Source organism: Electrona antarctica (assembly GCF_951216825.1).
Source record: "Electrona antarctica genome assembly, chromosome: 5".
NCBI classification, from domain to species: Eukaryota; Metazoa; Chordata; class Actinopteri; order Myctophiformes; family Myctophidae; genus Electrona; species Electrona antarctica.
This window is the reverse complement of record NC_136810.1, coordinates 31,184,292-31,204,811: the sequence shown is the minus strand read 5'-3', so window position 1 is coordinate 31,204,811 and position 20,520 is coordinate 31,184,292. Positions and strand designations below refer to the sequence as shown.

The 20,520-nt window shown below is 44.9% G+C and overlaps 2 protein-coding genes across 2 annotated transcripts in view; one reads left to right on the top strand and one right to left on the bottom strand.

Annotated features, from left to right (window-relative positions):
• The window catches only part of ldlrad3 (low density lipoprotein receptor class A domain containing 3), a 255,998-nt gene continuing 235,478 nt past the window's right edge, over positions 1-20,520 (bottom strand). The window contains exon 6 of the mRNA XM_079502466.1: positions 1-43. Within this exon, the coding sequence (XP_079358592.1) occupies positions 40-43 (4 nt within the window). The 3' untranslated portion in view covers positions 1-39. The remainder of the gene's footprint in view (positions 44-20,520) is intronic.
• Positions 3,098-4,662, top strand: ascl1b (achaete-scute family bHLH transcription factor 1b). The gene has a single exon (XM_079501443.1). It carries the CDS (start codon positions 3,199-3,201, stop codon positions 3,868-3,870), a length of 672 nt encoding a protein of 223 aa, XP_079357569.1. The 5' UTR covers positions 3,098-3,198; the 3' UTR covers positions 3,871-4,662.

Genomic DNA, 20,520 nt, shown 5'->3' with positions numbered 1-20,520 from the left:
CTCCATGATAGTTATTGTGTCCACAGTCTTCATTCCATTTCACCTGCAGACCACAGGAGACAGGAACAATCCTCAGTGAATGAATGATATGGCTGAATTAATAGGCTACTCAATAAATGGTAAATGGTGCATTTACTGTATATAGATAGCGCCTTTATCCAAGGCACTTTACATTGTGCATTACATTCACCCATTCACACAGATGACGAAGGAAACTATGCATACAATCACCGGGAGCAAGTCTTGCTCAAGGACACTTCGACACAAGGTGGAGCCCAGGGGGAGCCCAGGATCGAACAATCGGCCACTGCTGCAACTGAAATCCTTGATATTCTGAAATGCATGAATGACAATTTACATATACGCTGTGACACGTTTCTGTTTAGTTCAGCACAATCAACTTAGGACCATTCAGGTTTGTTTTTTTGGTCAGCCATCATGGAACAATGTTGAGTTATGTTCATTACCCCTTGCTATAAGAACACCACAAGACCTCCTTGCAAGTATGCAGTTATTTTTCTATAGGCCAGCGAGGCCTATAGTTGATTTATTTTTATGTTGAGTTTTCACAACACTATTTTGTCCCCATGTCAAATCCAGATCCTCTCTCAATTGTCCAGGGATTTCCATGACCTCATAAAAAGGCTGATGCAGAATTTTATGGATTTAAGTAGGCCTATCATTGGGTTTCCTTTCCACTACTTTCAGTGTTATAGCGCCCTCTGCTGTGTAAGGGTGAGGTCAGGCAGGAATTTAATTTTGCTCCGTGCATGAAGAAGTTATTCATTGATACACATACACTAACTAACCTTAGCGCCTTCCTGCCTTTAAAATATTATAGAGCTTGCAGATCTCGCCATCATTATGCCAAAAATCACACCCGTGTGAAGTGAGGGGCGCTAATATATTAAAGTCTAAACTCTTAGGTGCCATTAACAATAAAGAGACAATATGACGTAATGAGGGACAATATGACGTACATTTTCCCTTCATTGTCAATGGCGTTTTTAAAACAAACATTGAACTAAAACTAAAAACAAACATTAAACCCCTCAGAAATCGGGACCACTGGCACTGATGAATGGACGTCAACCTATGGAGTAGCCTATGTATGGACAGAACATGTTTATTGCAGTCATTTAGAGGCGAGCTATATTATAGAATTATTATACACGTGCACATCACATTGAAATCCTCGCAAATTAAATCGTAGTCTGTCTGTGGCAGCGGTGGCCGAACGGATAGCGGCGCGGTCTAGATACCGGAAGGTTCCCAGTTCGAATCAGCCGTCCGACACGTTAAAATTACCACCGCTGAAATGCCCTTGAACAAGGCATCAACCAGACAACCACTACGATGAAATGTGTTCTATGAGCAGGGCCTGGCTGGAAACAAGTTCTTGAGCTTAGCCCAGATACCCTGGGTAAATATAGATTTCATTTCATTTCATTTCTGACCCAGAATGGAATGATGCAGTGGATGTAAATTTGCGGTTATTATTATTATTATTATTATTATTATTATTATTATTATTATTATTATTATTATTATTATTATTATTATTATTATTATTATTATTATTATTATTATTATTACCCGATACCCGGCTAAATGTCTTCCGAGTCTTCGGTAAGGTTGGAAAAGGCCTTCTTATAAGTTGCAAAGTCCCTCTGAACCTTCAGTAGAAGATGTAGTTATTGATTTCTACCACCAGGGGTCACAACAAATCTATTTTGCTTTTGGATGAAAGCACCTTTCCATTTCCATCCAGAGTCCAGACACAACAACTCTTTGTCACTTTGCTGGCCATTGGATTTCTTTACAGACGGAATTGTGTCTTTAGGTAGGTAGGTATTTGTGTGAATTGTGTCTTTAGGTCGGTAGGTAGGTCGGTAGGTAGGTAGGTAGGTAGGTAGGTAGGTAGGTAGGTAGGTAGGTAGGTAGGTAGATAGATAGATAGATAGATAGTCTATCACTGACATTGATATAGCTCTCCAGAAATTTGCTGAATAAATTAATAGACCTCACAGATATAGACAATTTAGCAGACGCTCTTAATGCAGAACGTTTTACAGTAAGCAAGGAAAACACGAGGTAATAATTAACTTTTTTTTCAAATTATTTGCATCTTACTTAAAATGTGATATATAGGGGCATAAACTATAGCCTGCCTATAGGGTGAAACGTTACAATGCAAATAAAAGACGACATAGGCCTACTACTAGACAGAGAGACAAGTGTATAGTGTTGGAATGGGTCTGTCTGTATGGCCCGGCTGAGGAGGGCAAGTGTATAGACAAAGTGCACCTGTAGCGCACTCATTTGAAGGGTCATTTACGCACGGCTGTGATCCGCTATTCCAGACATTCCACACATGTCATAAACACTATGTTTACCTTTAAATTAATCGTGTCTCTGTGCGAGCTTGATAATTGGCAATTATTCTGCTCAGAGACACGCTTGCCTTTTATTTTCTCCTCTAAGGCTGTAGCCTGGATACAGGAGAGAGCGTCCTTGGTATTTGTGATTGTAAAGAGCGAGAGGAGACGGACGGAGGGGGGACGACTGATAATTTGAAGACTTGCCAGGGGTACATTGTCAAATTCAAAAGGCATTTCAAAGAACCAAACCATTCACATTTTTTTCCTCAATCTCTGTTCTATTTTTCCCCCTTTCTGTCTTTCTTTCTTTTCGCCCGGTTGCAGGCAGTTTGAATCCACCAATGGGCTTTCAAGTTAGAGACATTGGAATGTAAATGAGGCCAGCGCGTGCTCCTGGCGCAGTGAAAGCTGTGGATTGTTTATTGAGCTCCCGGAGCCACGCGCCTGGCTCGGGGAGTCGGCGAGTAGAAGAATCACACAGCGGGGGCGGGGCCTCGCGGCGAAGCGTGCGTCTCTCCAAAGGGGAGGGGTGCGCGTGGGGCGCGTGTTGAAAAAGAGGAGTGCTGCCAAAGTTTGGGTCAGATCGGCTCGTGGAAGTAAAAGCAAGCGCAGTCAACACTAACAGAGACTTCTTGGTATAGGCTATACCCAGTTATATCCACAGCGCGCGCTCCAGCTGCAGCCACACGCACGGCCCCCACGCGAAGGACACGAGAGCTGTGACTTGGCCAACACCAATCAGTTCCTTCTCCTCTCCGCCTGTGGGTGTTTGGAGGCTGCTGTCATCAGTAGCCGTGCCTCAATCATACCGGACGAGATGGAAAGCGCCACCACCACCATCACCACCACGCAGAACGCCTGTCCCTTTGGACTCGGTGAGATACGCGGCGCCACCATCACCCTGCACGCCCCGGCGCATGACGACTGCGTCCTCTCCACTAATGCGCACGCAAACAACAACGTGAACGCCGGCGGCGGCGCGTACCACCAGAGCAACAAGAGCAACAAGGTGCTGAAGAGACAGCGCTCCAGCTCGCCGGAGCTCCTGCGCTGCAAGCGGCGGTTGAGCTTCAACGGGCTGGGCTACTCCATCCCGCAGCAGCAGCCCGTGGCCGTGGCCCGGCGGAACGAACGCGAGCGCAACCGGGTCAAGCAGGTCAACATGGGCTTCCAGACGCTGCGTCAGCACGTGCCCAACGGCGCCGCCAACAAGAAGATGAGCAAGGTGGAGACGCTGCGCTCGGCGGTGGAGTACATCAGGGCCCTGCAGCAGCTCTTGGAGGAGGACAACGCCGTGTCGGCCGCTTTCCAGTGCGGCCTGCCGTCCCCGACCCTGTCCGTGTCCAACAGCTACTCCGCCGGCGACCCCGAGTCGCCACACTCCACGTACTCGTCGGACGAGGGGAGCTACGAGCCGCTGAGTTCCGAAGAGCAGGAGCTGTTGGACTTTACGACGTGGTTCGACAGAGAGAGCAGCTTCTGTGCGTAAAAGCGAACTCTATAACAAAACATGATGATGAATGAGACATTTGGCATTCTATCAATCTTGCAGAAATAAAGCAAGACACCTGTGCGCGCTGATGCTGCGCTCTGCCTGTGGAAGTGGTGTTGCCTCCCTCCCCATTAGGAGCAAAGCATTGGTGTGTGTCGCGCGCGCGCCTGCAGGGTTGCCGTTGCTATGCTACATAGTAGAGCACAAACAGCCCCCCAAAGTCCCTAAGGGAAGGGAAAGACTAAAGAGTGAGACTATTCTCTTCTGGACAGTATTCTGGACAGACGGTCCAGGGGTTTGCCCAGTCGATGCGTGGAATTCTTGATCTATATATGTTTGAATAAGTGCAATTAATACCTGACACAGCAGGCTCTGCAAAGAATGTGACGTGGTTGACGAGGACTTGCCAGAGATCTGTCAGAGCAAGACTGCCTTTCCTCAACTGCCACTCCATGTTGGAGGATAGGTACAGCAAAGATGACGACGCGTCAAGTCATTTGAACTTTTCGTGATGTACATTTTTTTCTATTCGATAACGTTATTGTATTATACAAGCATCGTTTAATATGAAGACATATTTTTGTATTGAGATACATAAAAACAAATGTTCTTGAACAAACACTGCCACTCGCCTGCTGACAGTGTTAAAGAGCGAGATGAATTGGCATGTATGTGTCTATAGACAGCAATATCAAGGCTACTACCTGTGACAGAGAGGGAAGTTTTTTTGTTTAATTATTATTACGGTTGTGAGAGAGACCTTTATCAATGTATGCACTTGTTCTCCGTTTCCCGTAGCCTAAAATGTAAATATTCGATTTTAACAGATATATTTTGTGTAAAACATTTCTTTTTCTACAAATAAAGATGAATCTATTTATATTACACTCTGTTGTGGTATGGTGCTTTGGTTCTGTATGTATACCTTTTACATGCCCTCAGTTTGCTGTGTGTGTGTGTGTGTGTGTGTGTGTGTGTGTGTGTGTGTGTGTGTGTGTGTGTGTGTGTGTGTGTGTGTGTGTGTGTGTTGGGAGGGGGGGGGGGGGGGGGGGGTATATTGAACAAACTATAGGGAGCTTCTCTTTTGCTATTCAAAGAACCAGTGTGACCTTTTCCCGACTTGGTCGGGCACGCGGGGGAAAATTGCGCAGCTGGGTGAACACTCAATAACCATTATAGACGTGCACCTTCTCTACAGCGCTTTGTCTGCATTCAGGACGGGGAGATTAATATTACGTTTCATGCATCGCATTCATGCTCTCTCTCTCTTTACCCAATAACCCAGAAGGGTTGGAGCGGGGGATTCACTCATCTCAAAGGATGTAGTCACTTTGAAATATGGCCTGGGGAAAGCCAGCAAGACAATGTAACGCGGGTCAGAATTCTTATTGCCTGATTGAGATCAATCTAAATAAAACCTGGGGTTGTATGCTGCTTGTATCCCCGACTGTGTTTTTCAGGGCGCATATAGTGCAATCATAAAAGCCCATCTCCTGCGAAATGGGGTGCACAGAGCCCCATTGCGCACTATTGTGTCAACTTTGCGCCTCATTATGCGTATTGTGGGAGCTGGCTTCTATTGTAAATAAACATTGATGCCAAATCCAGGCGAGGCAGAAACTGAGATAGGTTTAATTATAAAAAGGGGGAAAACAATAGCATTTGAAGATGTGCGTGATTCTGCCTTATCTTATGGGGGTAAACCAAACGACAAGTGTTATAGTTTTGATGTGCCACAGCACGCACGCACGCACGCACGCACGCACGCACACACACACACACACACACACACACACACACACACACACACACACACACACACACACACACACACACACACACACACACACACACACACTAAAGTTGGGGGAGAGAGGGGGTAAACTATAGGGAATGCATCCTAAGCTCTGCATGTCCCCATCATCATAAAGAGGCTGCAGCCTGCAGGTGTGTAAGCCACGTGCCTGTACTCAGCGACAAACACTCATGCAGCCTTGCCATTGGCCAACGGCTCGCGCGCGCGTCTATAGTCCTATATATGAGGCCCGTCTGTAAAAAAGGAAAAATCAAACAAGTGATAAATGACATCAATTACTCATTGCTTTATGTAACGTCCTACGTCACCGGGACTGAAAAGACAAACCAATGTTGTAGAGAAATGCCCCGCTGGCCCATTATTAAACGCGTGAAATTCTATTCCTAATGTCCTTTCGTGTCAGGCAGGGGCCAGGCAGGGCACGAGTGAAAATAAGTGCTTTGGTGTTCAGTCCCTTGTCCTTCTAAGATGGATATGCAATTTTCTCCAGGGCCATTATTGGGGGTGGGGTGGGTGTTAGTGAGAGAAAATGAATTTATTCATGTCATTTTGCCACTTTGGCAGTGGGTAATTTTCACTTTGACAATACATGAGGGCAATATTCATTTTGGGGCAATCAAATGCTGACTAATCAATCACAGGGAATTCATTCATGCGAGGGCATGAACGAAACCTTGGAATTCCTGGCTGCGCATTTACAAGGAACACAATATATATAGGACTAAATTGGCCAAGATAATGACCCCTGAGAAACCAGTGGGGGTTGATCTTTTGCCCCAAATATCACTGCTCCCTCGCTTTCTGCGAATTTTAAAGACCTGCCATTTTGCATATAGGCCTATAGGCTAAGAAAGAAGTGCGCATGCAATTTAATATTGTTGAACTAGTCCAGTCTTGTTTTGATCCCGCAGGCAGTATAGCCTCTAGGCCTGACTAACGTTTAGCGATCCATGTTTATTTCACCAGTAAGAAACATCTTAGGAGATGGAGATAAACGACAAGCTAAGCCTTTATTTATTCTACTGTATTGTACTCTACATATTGTCTTCCAGCTATATATTGTATTACACCAGAACTTAAGAAGGAGATGGAGATAAACGACAAGCTAAGCCTTTTTCAAAGGCTAAACGGGTCACTAAAGGGGATCGGGCTTTTGTGGTTAAGGCCCCAAGGCTCTGGAATAGCCTACCAGAGGAGCTGAGACTAACCCAATCTCTAACACATTTTAAAACCCTCCTAAAGACCCATTTTTATAGAATAGCCTTTGCATCTCCCTGATTGTCTCCACCAGGCCGAAGGCATGGGGAGAGAGTATGTTTTGCACTCCGTCCGTGTGTGTGTCCTTCCTTCCGTCCGTCCGTCCGTCCGTCCTTCCGTCCGTCCGTTATCAGCTAATCTCCGGCACCGTTGGCCCGATCAATGCCAAACTTTGCACACACACTCCCTGGATGCCAACGATGAACCTCTGCCCCACATTTTCCAGGACGGCCTGTTATAGCGCCACCATGAGGCAGCTTTTCACATTGTTTACCTAAAACTGCACCGATCTGCGTGATACGTTGCATGCACACTCCCTAGAGGCCAAGGACAAACCTTTGACCTGCATTTTCCGCATCTGCCTTTTATAGCGCCACCAGGAGGCCGACTTTTGTAAAACACATTTTTTGATATTACTCCTCCAGATTCTGTCCAAAAATCTCACAAATCGTTACACAGTATCTCTATGGTCATGTGCTCAAGTCGGATCTGTCCGATATTTCATATTCCATCCTAATTGGCTATAATTGGCTTTCACAGTTTGCAAGATTGCCCCGTTTTGAACAAAAGCCTCAAATCATGAACGCAGCATGCAATTTACGTGAAATCTTTCACACATTGTCTTACTAGGCTGAGGAATATATCCCACCCTTTTCACATTGGCCTGTTATAGCGCCACCAACAGGTTGATTTTTGCAAAACACATTTTTGGAACAAAATGCTTCAAAAACATGTTTATATTAATCCTAAACATTTTGCCAAACATCTCACACAGTCCTATCCTCCTGGTGGAGACCTGTGCCCAGAAGGGCACTTTTTCTAGTTTGTATCTGTGTTTGTTATTTTGCATTTTCTATTGTTATTTATTTTGCACCTGTGATGTATTCTGTTATTGTTGTCTGACTGTTCAAAGCACTTTGTAACTTTGTTTAAAAAAGTGCTATATAAATAAAGTTTTATTATTATTATTATTTATTTATTCTACTGTATTGTACTGTACATATTGTCTTCCAGCTATATATTGTATTACACCAGAACTTAAGAATTATTTGCAAATGTCTCAATTATGCCCTACAGTGTATATAGCATATGATACCTTATAGTTTCCATCACTTTCTTTTAATAACAGAACATGTTGGCTGGTACATATGTGTAGTTGTGTATAGTTGAATCATAACGAGCTTGACAGGAGGTGGAGATGACACTGAGTCACTGTCCGTCTGCATGACGCTGCGCATATCTGAGAAGTAGATAGGCTAGATGGGTGTTAATGGGTGTCGGTTGCCTATCTCTACAGTACAAGGCAACAGGTGCTACGGCGCTGCGGGTATGGCTATATACGCACTGGTGTAATGAGTCAGCCAGCCTTGTAAAATGGTGAAAATGGACTTTGTCATGGCAGCATTTCCTCAGACAAGAAGAGGCCACTCTATATGTTTGCATCTGAGTTTGAGCAATATTTGATGGATTATTATTTTCTGTTGGAAAAAAGGCACAAGTATAGGCTATAGTGGCTTATGAGGATGGTGGTAGTAATTACAGTTGCCTGCCAGTGTTGATGATGTGCTTTGATGCTGTCTTAAGGGTCTATTTCCATTGTCAGAGTTATGGGGGTCTATGGCAAACTGGGGGTCCTTGAAGTGGTCTGCATGCATGTCCTAAAGCCCTCTCTTAGACCACTACAGTTAACTTCTCTATCTGACAGGACCAGGACCAGGACCAGGACCAGGCAGAATCTATTCCTTTTTTCCCCTTAATTTTGATTCCTTGATTCATTTTTTTTAAAGTGATTTGTAATGTCCATTATCTAACAGAAACAATAAAGAAGAAAATCTAAACGGAAAAGCACTGATTTTCAGCTGATAATAAGAAGCAGATTAGATAAGAGGAAACTTCGTGGCTGTAAAGATGCAGTGGTGATTCAGCAGAGAGCTGCATGTGTAAGAGATGCATGGAGATAAAAGAAAAGAGAGGAAAGAACAGGGACATAGATAAATGAAGAGATGGTGCACAACCTTGGCCACTGCTTACAGAAGTGTTAATGTTTGAACACGGCCACAGAGGCATGGAGACGTTTATATTTAACATAAAAAGAAAACAAATGTTGAACCTGATTTGCACGCACGCACGCACGCACGCACGCACGCACGCACGCACGCACGCACGCACGCACGCACGCACGCACGCACACACGCACACACACACACACACACACACACCCTAGTAGTCAGTACCAGACAGAATGGCCGGCAGTCATAAGGGTTTTGGACTAATGTGTATGTATAGAGTCTGCATAGTGAAGGTCACTGATGATAATGCTTTATAACCTCACACCTGCAGGGGAGACTCTCGTGGCCTCTTCTCTATTGATTAGATAAGATCCAAAGGAAGGCCCTTTACAGAGTTTATTTCATTAGCATAAGGCTTTGCTGCATGGGGTTATTGCGCTGCCGCTGATAGTCTCGCGTGGACAGACTGTTGCCTCTTGCAATTTTCAAATGCTTCCGTCATACAGTCTGGAGAACGGAAGCTCATAGCATGATTAAGTGATAAAGCGGAAGTGACGCATCCCCTCACTTGGTGCAGCGGCAAAAACAAGTCCTACTGGAAGCGTCGATTGTTGAAGCTAAAAATGGCTAGTTCGTTTTCAGCTTCATTTATTCTTTCACTAGTTTTATCTGTGTTCATTCCATGATACTTTTCAGTGTTAAACTATTTGCACACAAATAACATGAATCTCCTGCTCATATCCGTCTCGGTTGGGTTTTCAATGGCACTACAGTTCGTGAGTGGTTGAATCTCTTTCCGGTCTGAACAGCAGAGACAGCTTCCGTTACTCGGCACTTGGGAGCTGTAGTTCCAGATTCTATATAGCATTTGGAGATTGTGGAATAGTTGTCTGGCTACGCGAGACTATTGTGCTGACAACGTGTCGCTTTCAGGTTTCGGTACCCAGCATTGGCCATGTTATTGCATGGGTGAAATAGGCTCCCCTCTCGGTCCCTCTCCTGCCGACTAGTCTAAAGCTCTCCCATTCCTAGACTGCTAATGTTTTCTATTGTCTATTCAGTTCTTTAAAATGGCACTATAGATGGTCTGCTACTGCGGGTTCTGTAAGTGCATGCAGGCCTCTTTGGTTCCGTAGCACCTGCGGTGGAGATGTACTGTCACATTCAGTGTAATGAGCTGTGCTGCTAAACACATGCCTAAAGGAATGGATACCTGGATCTGTTGACAAGCCCCTCCACCTCCCCACTTGTGCACGCAAATGTCATGAGGCCTGAAAAGCCCCCGCGGCAAACGTCCTAAATTGGCGTCTTCTGCCGCCAAGCCGCCCTCACTCCCAGTCCCCGACATTTGACTCATGTTTCCCTTCTATCTTTCTGGGGGGGAAGAAATCTTTCTTCTTTCAAATCAGGAGGAAGGAGGAGAAAAAGGGTGTTTGAATGCTCGCAGCTCAGCACTTTTAACTGACACACACACACACACACACACACACACACACACACACACACACACACACACACACACACACACACACACACACACACACACACACACACACACACACACACACACACACACACACACACACACACACACACACAGTGTGAATAGACCCCTAAACTTCAGACGACCCAGCAGAGGAGGGGAGCAGGCACAGGGCTGAAGGGTGGAGAGATGGAAGAGGGAGGGGTTGTGTGTGTGTGTGTGTGTGTGTGTGTGTGTGTGTGTGTGTGTGTGTGTGTGTGTGTGTGTGTGTGTGTGTGTGTGTGTGTGTGTGTGTGTGTGTGTGTGTGTGTGTGTGTGTGTGTGTGTGTGTGTTGCGGGGTGGTGGTGGTGGTGGGGGTCATTTGCATGAGCCATTGTGCTGCACAAGTTTGGGTCCGTTTTTTCCTTTTTTTTTGGGCCGGGGCCCTTTTGGCCATTTACTTCCACTCTGGCTGGCTGTGGCTGGCTGTGAATAGTCTCTGCTCCCGGGAGACACAAAGGGGCTTTTGTGCCACGGCCGCACCATATTCATCATGTAAGGCCTGTAAGACAAATCTGATTGGACGTCTCTGTCACTTTGATGTGGGTCCAGAGTGCGAGTGGCCCTGAGATTGCTAACTTCACTCTCTATTGCCTATTCTGAGGCATTGATACGGGGAGTGGCGGGGGGGACAGGAGAGGGGGGGGGGGGGGGGGGGGTGGAGCAGGCAGGCAGGGGGTAGTCCTCATTATTTGCAGGAGCAAATTCATAATAAATTCCCTCGTCCGACAAAACTGGGTGGAGATGATTGACACTACTTTGCGGCAGGCCAAACAAAAGCCCTGATTTGAGCAGAATACCGAATGAATGGGGCGAGCGTGGGCTCAATTCAAACAATTTTAATCTCTCCCTGTCCTCCCTTATTTTTCCTCTTCTCCTCTCCACCCCACACCCCCCCACCCCATTTCCATCACACTTTACCCTCTTTGTCCGGAGCGCTCTCGTTTTACAGGGTAATTCCACTCCGACGCAACTGCTAATTGTGCAGGGTTAAACTGGATGCGGGTGGACTCCTGTGAATGATACAGGGATCATTCTGTCCCAGTGACTGTAAATGATGGCCCAGAGAGGCTGCAGCATGCAGTACCAGTCTGGAGTGGTCTGCCTCTACTGGCTATGGGCAGCACTTAGCTGGCACTCGTGCCTAATTTATGCTCCATCGTACCGCAGTACCTTTTCCCTTGAGGGAAATGAGGATTTGGGATGTGAGGGAGATAGTACTGTATGCTGTAATACTATACATTTTAATCAAGTGTACAAATGATGGGTCCATTGTGTTACATTTGTACACAGTGGATATACTATCACTGAGGATTTTACTGTGTTGCAGAACTATAGCTTTACTACAATCGCCAGTAATGTGCAGTATAGTTTAACTATTTTCTAAATCTATTTTGTAGAATTCAAGTGGTTGAGTCAACAGAAAATAAAATATATTTCAGGTCGGAGGGGTCCATTTGGATCCCTACGACCTGAAAATATTTTCTGATGGTCCCCGGACCCCACAGTGAGAACCAGTGTTCTAAACTTTATGGCCCACTTAAGTGTCACTATATATCCAGAATAACAGCACAACTACTAGGCCTATACCTGCCTGTCTGAATGCGCTGCACTCTCTTCATGACAGAGCAGTGTGTTATGTAAGTCATCTTTCTCCTTCTTCGCAGCACTAACATTACCGTTGACCCCTTACAGACCTGCTGTCAGCTCATCAGGAATTCATACATTCAGCATACCGCAAGCCATATTCTCTTGGTTTGCGAGAGTGTGTGCGTGTGCAGCGACATGGAATGTTAGGTCATCAGTAGAGAACAAGTACCTCCCAATAACTGTATTACCTAAAGACATGTCTTTTAGGGCATGTGTGAACTTGCTCCCTCCCTCTCTATCTGTGTGTGTGTGTGTGTGTGTGTGTGTGTGTGTGTGTGTGTGTGTGTGTGTGTGTGTGTGTGTGTGTGTGTGTGAGTGTGTGAGTGTGTGAGTGTGTGCGTGCGTGCGTGCGTGCGTGCGTGCGTGCGTGCGTGCGTGCGTGCGTGTGTGTGTGCGTATCTCTACAGGCATGCTTGCATGAACGCACATGCGTGCTGGTGTGTGGCACGCTTGTGTGCATGATGTACAATGTGTGTGTTTGTGAGTTTGAATAGCATGGCTCCACAATGCTGTTTAGATCAGGTGCAATGCTCCACTCAACCCATGCTTAACATATAGATAACGAGGGTTAGTGGTGGACAAAGTATAGTTGACTCAAAGTTGTATTGATTGATTGATTGATTGATTGATTGATTGATTGATTGATTGAGTGATTGATTGATTGATTGATTGATTGATTGATTGATTGCCTAATTGATTGTCCTAAATGTAAACAGTATATGGTACAGTCTGACATTAAGGCTAAAAGGATAACACAAAAATGCAAGTATGAATTACAAAGTAAATTTTCTTTTTAATACCAGCATTGCTGTGTTAAAATGTAGACATTTCCCCCAAAAAGATTGGGAAGAAATGTTCCCAAAAAATGATATTGAAAATAGCAGATGTGACACTTTGTGAGCTTGTAGATCAGCTATCTTCACCATTATGTGAAGTAGGGCTTAAAGGGATAGTTCAGAATTTTTGAACTTAAGTTGTATGAAATACTTGCCATTAACACAGTGGTTGCAACTGTATTAATTGATTGCCCGAGTCCCGTGGTGGGAGTTCTGCTCTGGTTTTGGTGAATATTAAGTAGTTCTGGTCATTTTGTGGGGGGCACTGGGGCCACGCATTAAAAGTAAATTAATCCACAAAACTATAGCATCATTTGTATTGTTGACCTATTTAAAAAATATTAGCGCAACTTTCGTTCAACTTTGACACAAAAAACATAGTTCCGTGTGATAGAGGGGTAAAATATGAACGAAAGTTGTGCTAATATGGTAGAAATAGGTCAACAATAGAAATTACGTTAGTTTTGTGAATTAATTTACTTTTAATGCGTGGCCCCAGTGCCCCCCACAAAATGACCAGAACTAGGCCTACTTAATATTTCACCAAAACCAGAGCAGAACTCCCACCACAGGACTCGGGCAATCAATTAATACAGTTTCAACCACTATATTAGTATTTCATACAACTTAAGTAAAAAAAATCTCTTTAAGTGGTGAATTTATTTATTTATAATGTTGTACTTTTTCCGTTACCTATACCTATATGTTTCTATATCAGTGGTGCTCAATATTTCAAGTCAAGGACCCCATGAATTATATGTAATAGGCCGCTGACCCCCATCTGAAAATATGTTGTTCCCGGGGCCCTCCCAGAAGCAAAGATTTGAGTTAAAAACACTCACTCTGAAAGAATATACTATATTCAAAGATGTGCGCCACATTTTCACGATTTTTCAAAAATAGCAGATGATGAGCTTGTAGATCTGCTATTTTTCAAATTATATTATGAATTATAACATGATGCTTAAAACACCAAAAGGGGTTCCCGTTTAGAACGGGTTAAAGTAGAATATACTTGAAGTGAATGTACTTTGTTACTGCTTCCACTGTTTTCCACCGCTGCACACTACTGTGTACACACACACACACACACACACACACACACACACACACACACACACACAACACACACACACACACACACACACACACACACACACACACACACACACACACACACACACACACACTGTGAAATGAAACTACTTTCATTTTGACCCCCTTCTCCTCTCCTCTCCCCTCCCTGGCCTGGTGTGGTGCAGGGCAGGCTGGGGCCTGCATGCTCCAGGAGAACCTGTTCACCATTGACACACCATGGCTTCATCAGCCTGACACACGCGTTACCCTCACAGCTTTAGATCAGATGCTTCCATTCTTCCATTGTTAACACTCTCAGGCAGGGCTGACGGACAGTGAACAACACCAAAATAAATCCTTTATCAAACTTTTATTCCCTCCTTTCATGCACGTGGTGAATATCGCCCGACGTATAGGCGAGTGGCGTGCTTTGTGACATCAAAGTCAGGTGTTTTTCTTTCTCTCTCGGGTGTAAGGAACCTGAGTGAGAACATGAAAGAGCGGGTTGGGTTGCAATGAAAAACAAAGCCATAGAAAGGTAGTTTTCATGTGGTTAAAACTTTGTGGTTAAAAGGTTTGTAGCCTTTGTGTTTATTATTCTTTTGAGAGCTACATAATCACTCTCTTTATCTCTCTCTCACACACATTTTAATTCTTTATTTGAGTCCACAAATTACAATTAAGTTTGTAGGGAAACAAATGTAACAGGGTTGACATCAGTTCATGGGCACCTAAGGATGCACATGGCACCTTCTCCTCCACACACACAAACCGCCTATAGCAGGCGAAACAGAGCAAGTTGTTTGGTTTTGCTCTTTGCACACACACACACACACACACACACCCACGCACGCACGCACGCACGCACGCACGCACGCACGCACGCACGCACGCACGCACACACACACACACACACACACACACACACACACACACACACACACACACACACACACACACACACACCCACACCCACACGTATAGAGCCCCATGCACCCCATGCACCCCTCAACCTATTATCAGCAGAGGTACCCTGGCTGACAGAGTCCCACTCCCTCCCTAAAACAAGGTAAAGGGGGGATTAGGGAGCACCATTTAGGGGCTTCTTTCAGCCCCCCTTTCCATTTCATTAGCTTGTGACCTCTCCAGTTAATTATTTTGATCTGGCCAAAGGCTTGGCCTGCGTTTAATGATCCTGACTGACTCGCCGCCCCCAACGGGACGCACAATACTTAACACACCCATTGAGGGCATGGAATAGGGGGGTTGAAAAGGGAATAGGAGAGGGTAGAGAGAAAGGGGAAAGATTGAAAGTGGCATTTACCAGTCACCGGTGGGGTCTCTAAGGAAGGAATCCTGTGATGGCAGGGTGGCGGAACGCCCTCAGATTACTTTGCTTCTTTTTTTGTCAGAATATGCTATTGTTCCTCATTGATGGAGTGGCTCTTTTTTTAAGGGCAAAAATGCAGCAGAGCTTTAAGCTGATTTCAGTGTGGAGAGAAAAAAACAGAAAGAATAAAAGAAAGGGGATCCATCACACCTCCTTCTCAGAAATAACTAAGTGTGCAAAAACAAAAAAGGTTGTTCATCTGATGTTGCAAAGCGTCAACATATGGGATTGCAAGATTGTTCACTTTAGCATGCCTTTGAGAAGTTAGAAATACTGCTATGTTACACAACATATAAAGATAATGTGAGATTAGACAATGTACTCTCAAATGAAAATGCCTGTTTAGATTTGAGTGAATCTAGATAGGACTACTGTAGCTCTATTGCCATCGCTTTAGGATTGATTGATTCAACACTTTATTAGTCAGAAATGTAAAGCTAAAGGGATAACACAAAAGTCCTATGTATTCAATTCATCAACATAGCATACAAAATTAACAAATACAAACACTTGTACCAAAGAGATGGGAAAATTACATGTACATCCCCATTTGGTCTCCTGATCTGTTAAAATTGAAAACCCTATTCAATAGGGGTGGGGGGGAAATCGATTCACTCAAATATAAAAAAATATTCAAGCCATTTTTTTTAAATGTTTGTTTTTGTGGCTTTCGCCTTTATTTTATATTTTTTATAGAGGGACAGACAGTAGGCTGACAGGAAATGGGGGAGAGAAGATGGGGGAGTGACATGCAGTAAAGGCCGTCGGGATCGGGAGTCGAGCCCGCAGCACACTGCCAGACTCGGGCTGCTGGCCAAGGTGCCTGGACCGCTGAGCCACGGCCCAGGCCAGCCATTTTTAATATAATTCAGTCAGATAACTCACAAATAGATTTAACCAATATTTATTATAGAATGAGAATACAAGTGTGCATATAATATTTTATCTTGGCGTTCGGCTCTGCTACATTTTTCTCCCTGCTCGGCACAATTAAACACCATCATTAAACATTAAGAGCAGGGAGATAGATATACAATCCGATATACAATCTGGGACGACTGTAGCTCAAGAGGTAGAGCAGGTCGTCCAATGATCCATGGGTCGGCGGTTCGAATCCCGGCTCCTCCTGTCTACTTGTCGAAGTGTCCTTGGGCAAGACACTGAACCCCAAATTGCTCCCGATGTGCTGGTTGGTACCTTGCATGGCTTCCGCTGCAATCGGTGTATGAATGTGTGTGAATGGGTGAATGTAATGCACAATCTATGTAAAGCGCCTTGGATAAAGGTGCTATATAAATGCACCATTTACAATAACAACCCCCCATAGGGAACATAAATAACAGAGCCCACCGGTGGTGCTGGGGTGGTGGTGGGAGCAAACATCACATAACAACCACATGCAGGAAGAGCATGCAGTCTAGGGGAGCTTAAATACCCCGCCCAATTGGTCAGCTGACTGCCACATCAGCGAATTACATGTGGGTCTTGCAAACACTGAATACACCCACACAGTAATGCAGCATATTGACCCCTTGAGTATATGTACTACTGTATGCAAACTTGAACACAGTAGCCGCTCGAGTATACTGTACTTGCCTGAACTAACTCCGCAAGCTACGTATCATTTGTTTTACAATGTTCTAGTATAAAAAAAAGCAAAGCAACGTGAGAATCGCAATATAAATCAAATCGGTACCCTAGGTATCGAGATTGTATATCGAATCGGGAGGTAATAAGTGAATCGTCCCACCATACTAGGACCCTAGTCCTAGTTTTTGCTCTACACTAAACATCTCACTATATATGAAAATAGCTGATGTACTATAGCTCACAAAGCTATTTATTTTGTTTGCTGGTATTAATCCTCTCCTCTCCTCTCCTCTCCTCTCCTCTCCTCTCCTCTCCTCTCCTCTCCTCTTCTGTCCTCTCCTGGCCCACCTGTCTCTGTTGCTGCGCTGCACTAATTGCCTGTATTTGTTCACTCTGCGGGTGTTTGCGAAAGGATAGCTTCCGTTTACCAATGGCCACACAGCCCCATATTGAATGCAAACACAATAAAATCTAAGCAGCTTGTGCTATTTAATACCTCGCAAGCATGTCGCTCAATACATTTCTCATATTATCTAAACACACGGATGAAGAGTTGCAGAGGTTTGTCTGATTCTCTCATACGCTCTCTCTCTCTCTCTCTCTCTCTCTCTCTCTCTCTCTCTCTCTCTCTCTCTCTCTCTCTCTCTTGCCCTCTTTCTATCTCTGTTTTTGGGTCTGTGTTTGCTGGCAGAGCCGTCGGCCAGTTTACTCTGGTTGGCTATGCATGTAAAGAGCGTCCCCTCTTTGTTCCAGCCATGGGCCCACGGCCAAACTCCCCCTTGAAAACTTCAGACACACACACACACACACGCACACGCACGCACGCGCGCACACACACACACACACACACACACACACACACACACACACACACACACACACACACACACACACACACACACACACACACACACACACACACACACACACACACACACACACACACACACACACACACACACACACACACACACACACACACACGTGCACAATCATTACTATACTATACTTGTGAGGACATCAATATCTTACGACTGCAATTGATAGATGTAATTTCTAATGCATCTTTGCATTTTTAACCCTAACCCTAAAGCCTGAGTTGTACGTGTTCAATCTAAAAGCTCGAAAAGTGTTGCAGCATGGTGCGTTGTGAGTTTTATAGGTCTATAGATCGGTGTGTGTCACCGGTGTGCAAAGTACATAATATCAGGCATAAACCTAACCATTGAATGCCAAATTCTACAATCAACCTGAGTCATAATGGTATGCATAACTCAAAATAATATTTTGGATCCATAAAACAATGATTTCTCTTGTGAGGACCAGGAAAATTTCCTCACATGCATGTGACTATAATTCTTAAATTGTACTATACTTGTGGGGACATATGCCTAATACAGGTACACGCATGGCATGCACGCACACACTGCCCGCACTCCCTTTCCTCTCTCAAAAACAACTCTCCTTCTCCCCTCCACTGCCCTCAAATTGCCAGTAACCACAAAAAAGGAGGACAGAGCCAGAGAGACAATCATCGCTTAAAAGCAGGTGTCCAGAACTTTACAGCGCTTGTGGATTTCAAATGGAGACCCTTTAACCTCTGTGCTTTTCTAGCTGGTGGCTAAGGTACGCTGTCAGGAGCCTAATCAGTCTCCCCCTCACAATGCTGGGAGGTTGAGGGCTGTCACTCCTCCTTTCAAACAGGGACTCAGATGAAGCCATGGCACAGGGAGCCCCTGATTGATTAGTGCCTCTTTATTGAAGTGTGTGTGTGTGTGTGTGTGTGTGTGTGTGTGTGTGTGTGTGTGTGTGTGTGTGTGTGTGTGTGTGTGTGTGTGTGTGTGTGTGTGTGTGTGTGTGTGTGTGTGTGTGTGTGTGTGTGTGTGTGTGTGTGTGTGTGTGTGTGTGTGCGCGTGCGTGCGAGCGCGTGCGCGCTCGTGTGTGTGTGTGTGTGTGTGCATGTAAGTGTGTGTGTGTGTAGGGGCCCAACCAGGAAGCTTTATTTAAATCCACCCAGAGAGAGAGAGCTCTATAATTATGACTTTTTCTTTCTGCAGGCCAGTTAAAGCTGACAGAGTGGGTTCTTATGGCTCACTTCAACCTCTCAGCGTCCTAAAGAGAGATTATTACTGGCCTGCAAGAGGCTGGGCCAGCCAGGCTCATCAACACGGCTTTGTAGACCTGAGAGAAAGGCTGGGATCAGAGTAGGAGGCTAGTAGGAGCCAAGAGAAAGAATGGTGTGCAGGGGCCGAGATGGAGTCCTGAGTGACGCCGTCTCATTTCAACCTCCTCTGCTGATGCCAGGCCTTCATGCTTATTTCATGTGCTGAGCTCTGAAGTGCTTTATTGCCCAGTATAGACTCTAGTCTATAAGGACATAAAGGACTTAGTTCTGGTCAAGGTGCAACATGAAACACAGACTAGTGGTTCTCAAACATTTTCACATCAAGGACCCCCAAATTGATCTATTTGGCCACGGACTGTCGGACACCCATTTAAAACATTTTGTTCCAGGGGATAAAAGAAGATAAAAAAGATTTAAAACAAGAATGACTCAGTCATAAGTCATAGGTGCAACAAGCTCTTGTAGCGCCCGTTTCCGTTCGTTTCCGATGTTCTTTTGTTGGTTCACTCACTGTGTTTTGTTATGGCTTTCCTCTAGCTCCACTTAGCTCATAACATTTGCTTCTGTTGTAACTTGTTCTGCGGTGCGGCATCCAGAGTATGGGTTTTTATGCCGTTCAGACTATGGGTTTTATGGGTAAGTCTCTCGTTGGCTTAGAGGCAGCCTAGAGGCATGCAGCCAATCATGGGGGGGGGGGGGGGGGGATATCACTCCGGTTCAGTCTCTATCCTTTTATTACTCTATGTCGCCTTTACGGTCGTCAGTAATGGTGCGTGCAAATGTAGTCCAAGCACCTGGCAATAAAATATTCAAACTGTTCCTCATTTTGCTGGGGACCCACTGGAACCTCTGCAAGGATCCCTGGAGCCCACTTTGAGAACCAGTATTTATATATAGTGCGTTTATATATGGCGCTATATAAATGCACCAATTACCATTTATGTCATAAATGGTAATTGGTGCATTTATATAGCGCCTTTATCCAAGGCGCTTTACATAGATTGTGCATTACATTCACCCATCCACACACACCGATGGCAGCAGAAACCATGCAAGGCACCAACCAGCACATCAGGAGCAATTAGGGGTTCAGAGTCTTGCTCAAGGACACTTCGACACTAACTCTGGGGAGCCCGGGTTCGAACTGGCAACCTTGTGGTTGCCATCCGGCCACTCCACCCCTGAGCCACCGCCACCCCATAGACAAACAACTATGGGCAAATGACAATATGTGCACAATATCGACATCTAATATCCTTCAATATCAGATGGGAAGTATTAACATACCATGTAGTAATGGCAATCAATCATTGATTGATTCTTTTGATTTAAACAATTTCAAATATGCATTTTTGTGTTCCAATCAATTCATAA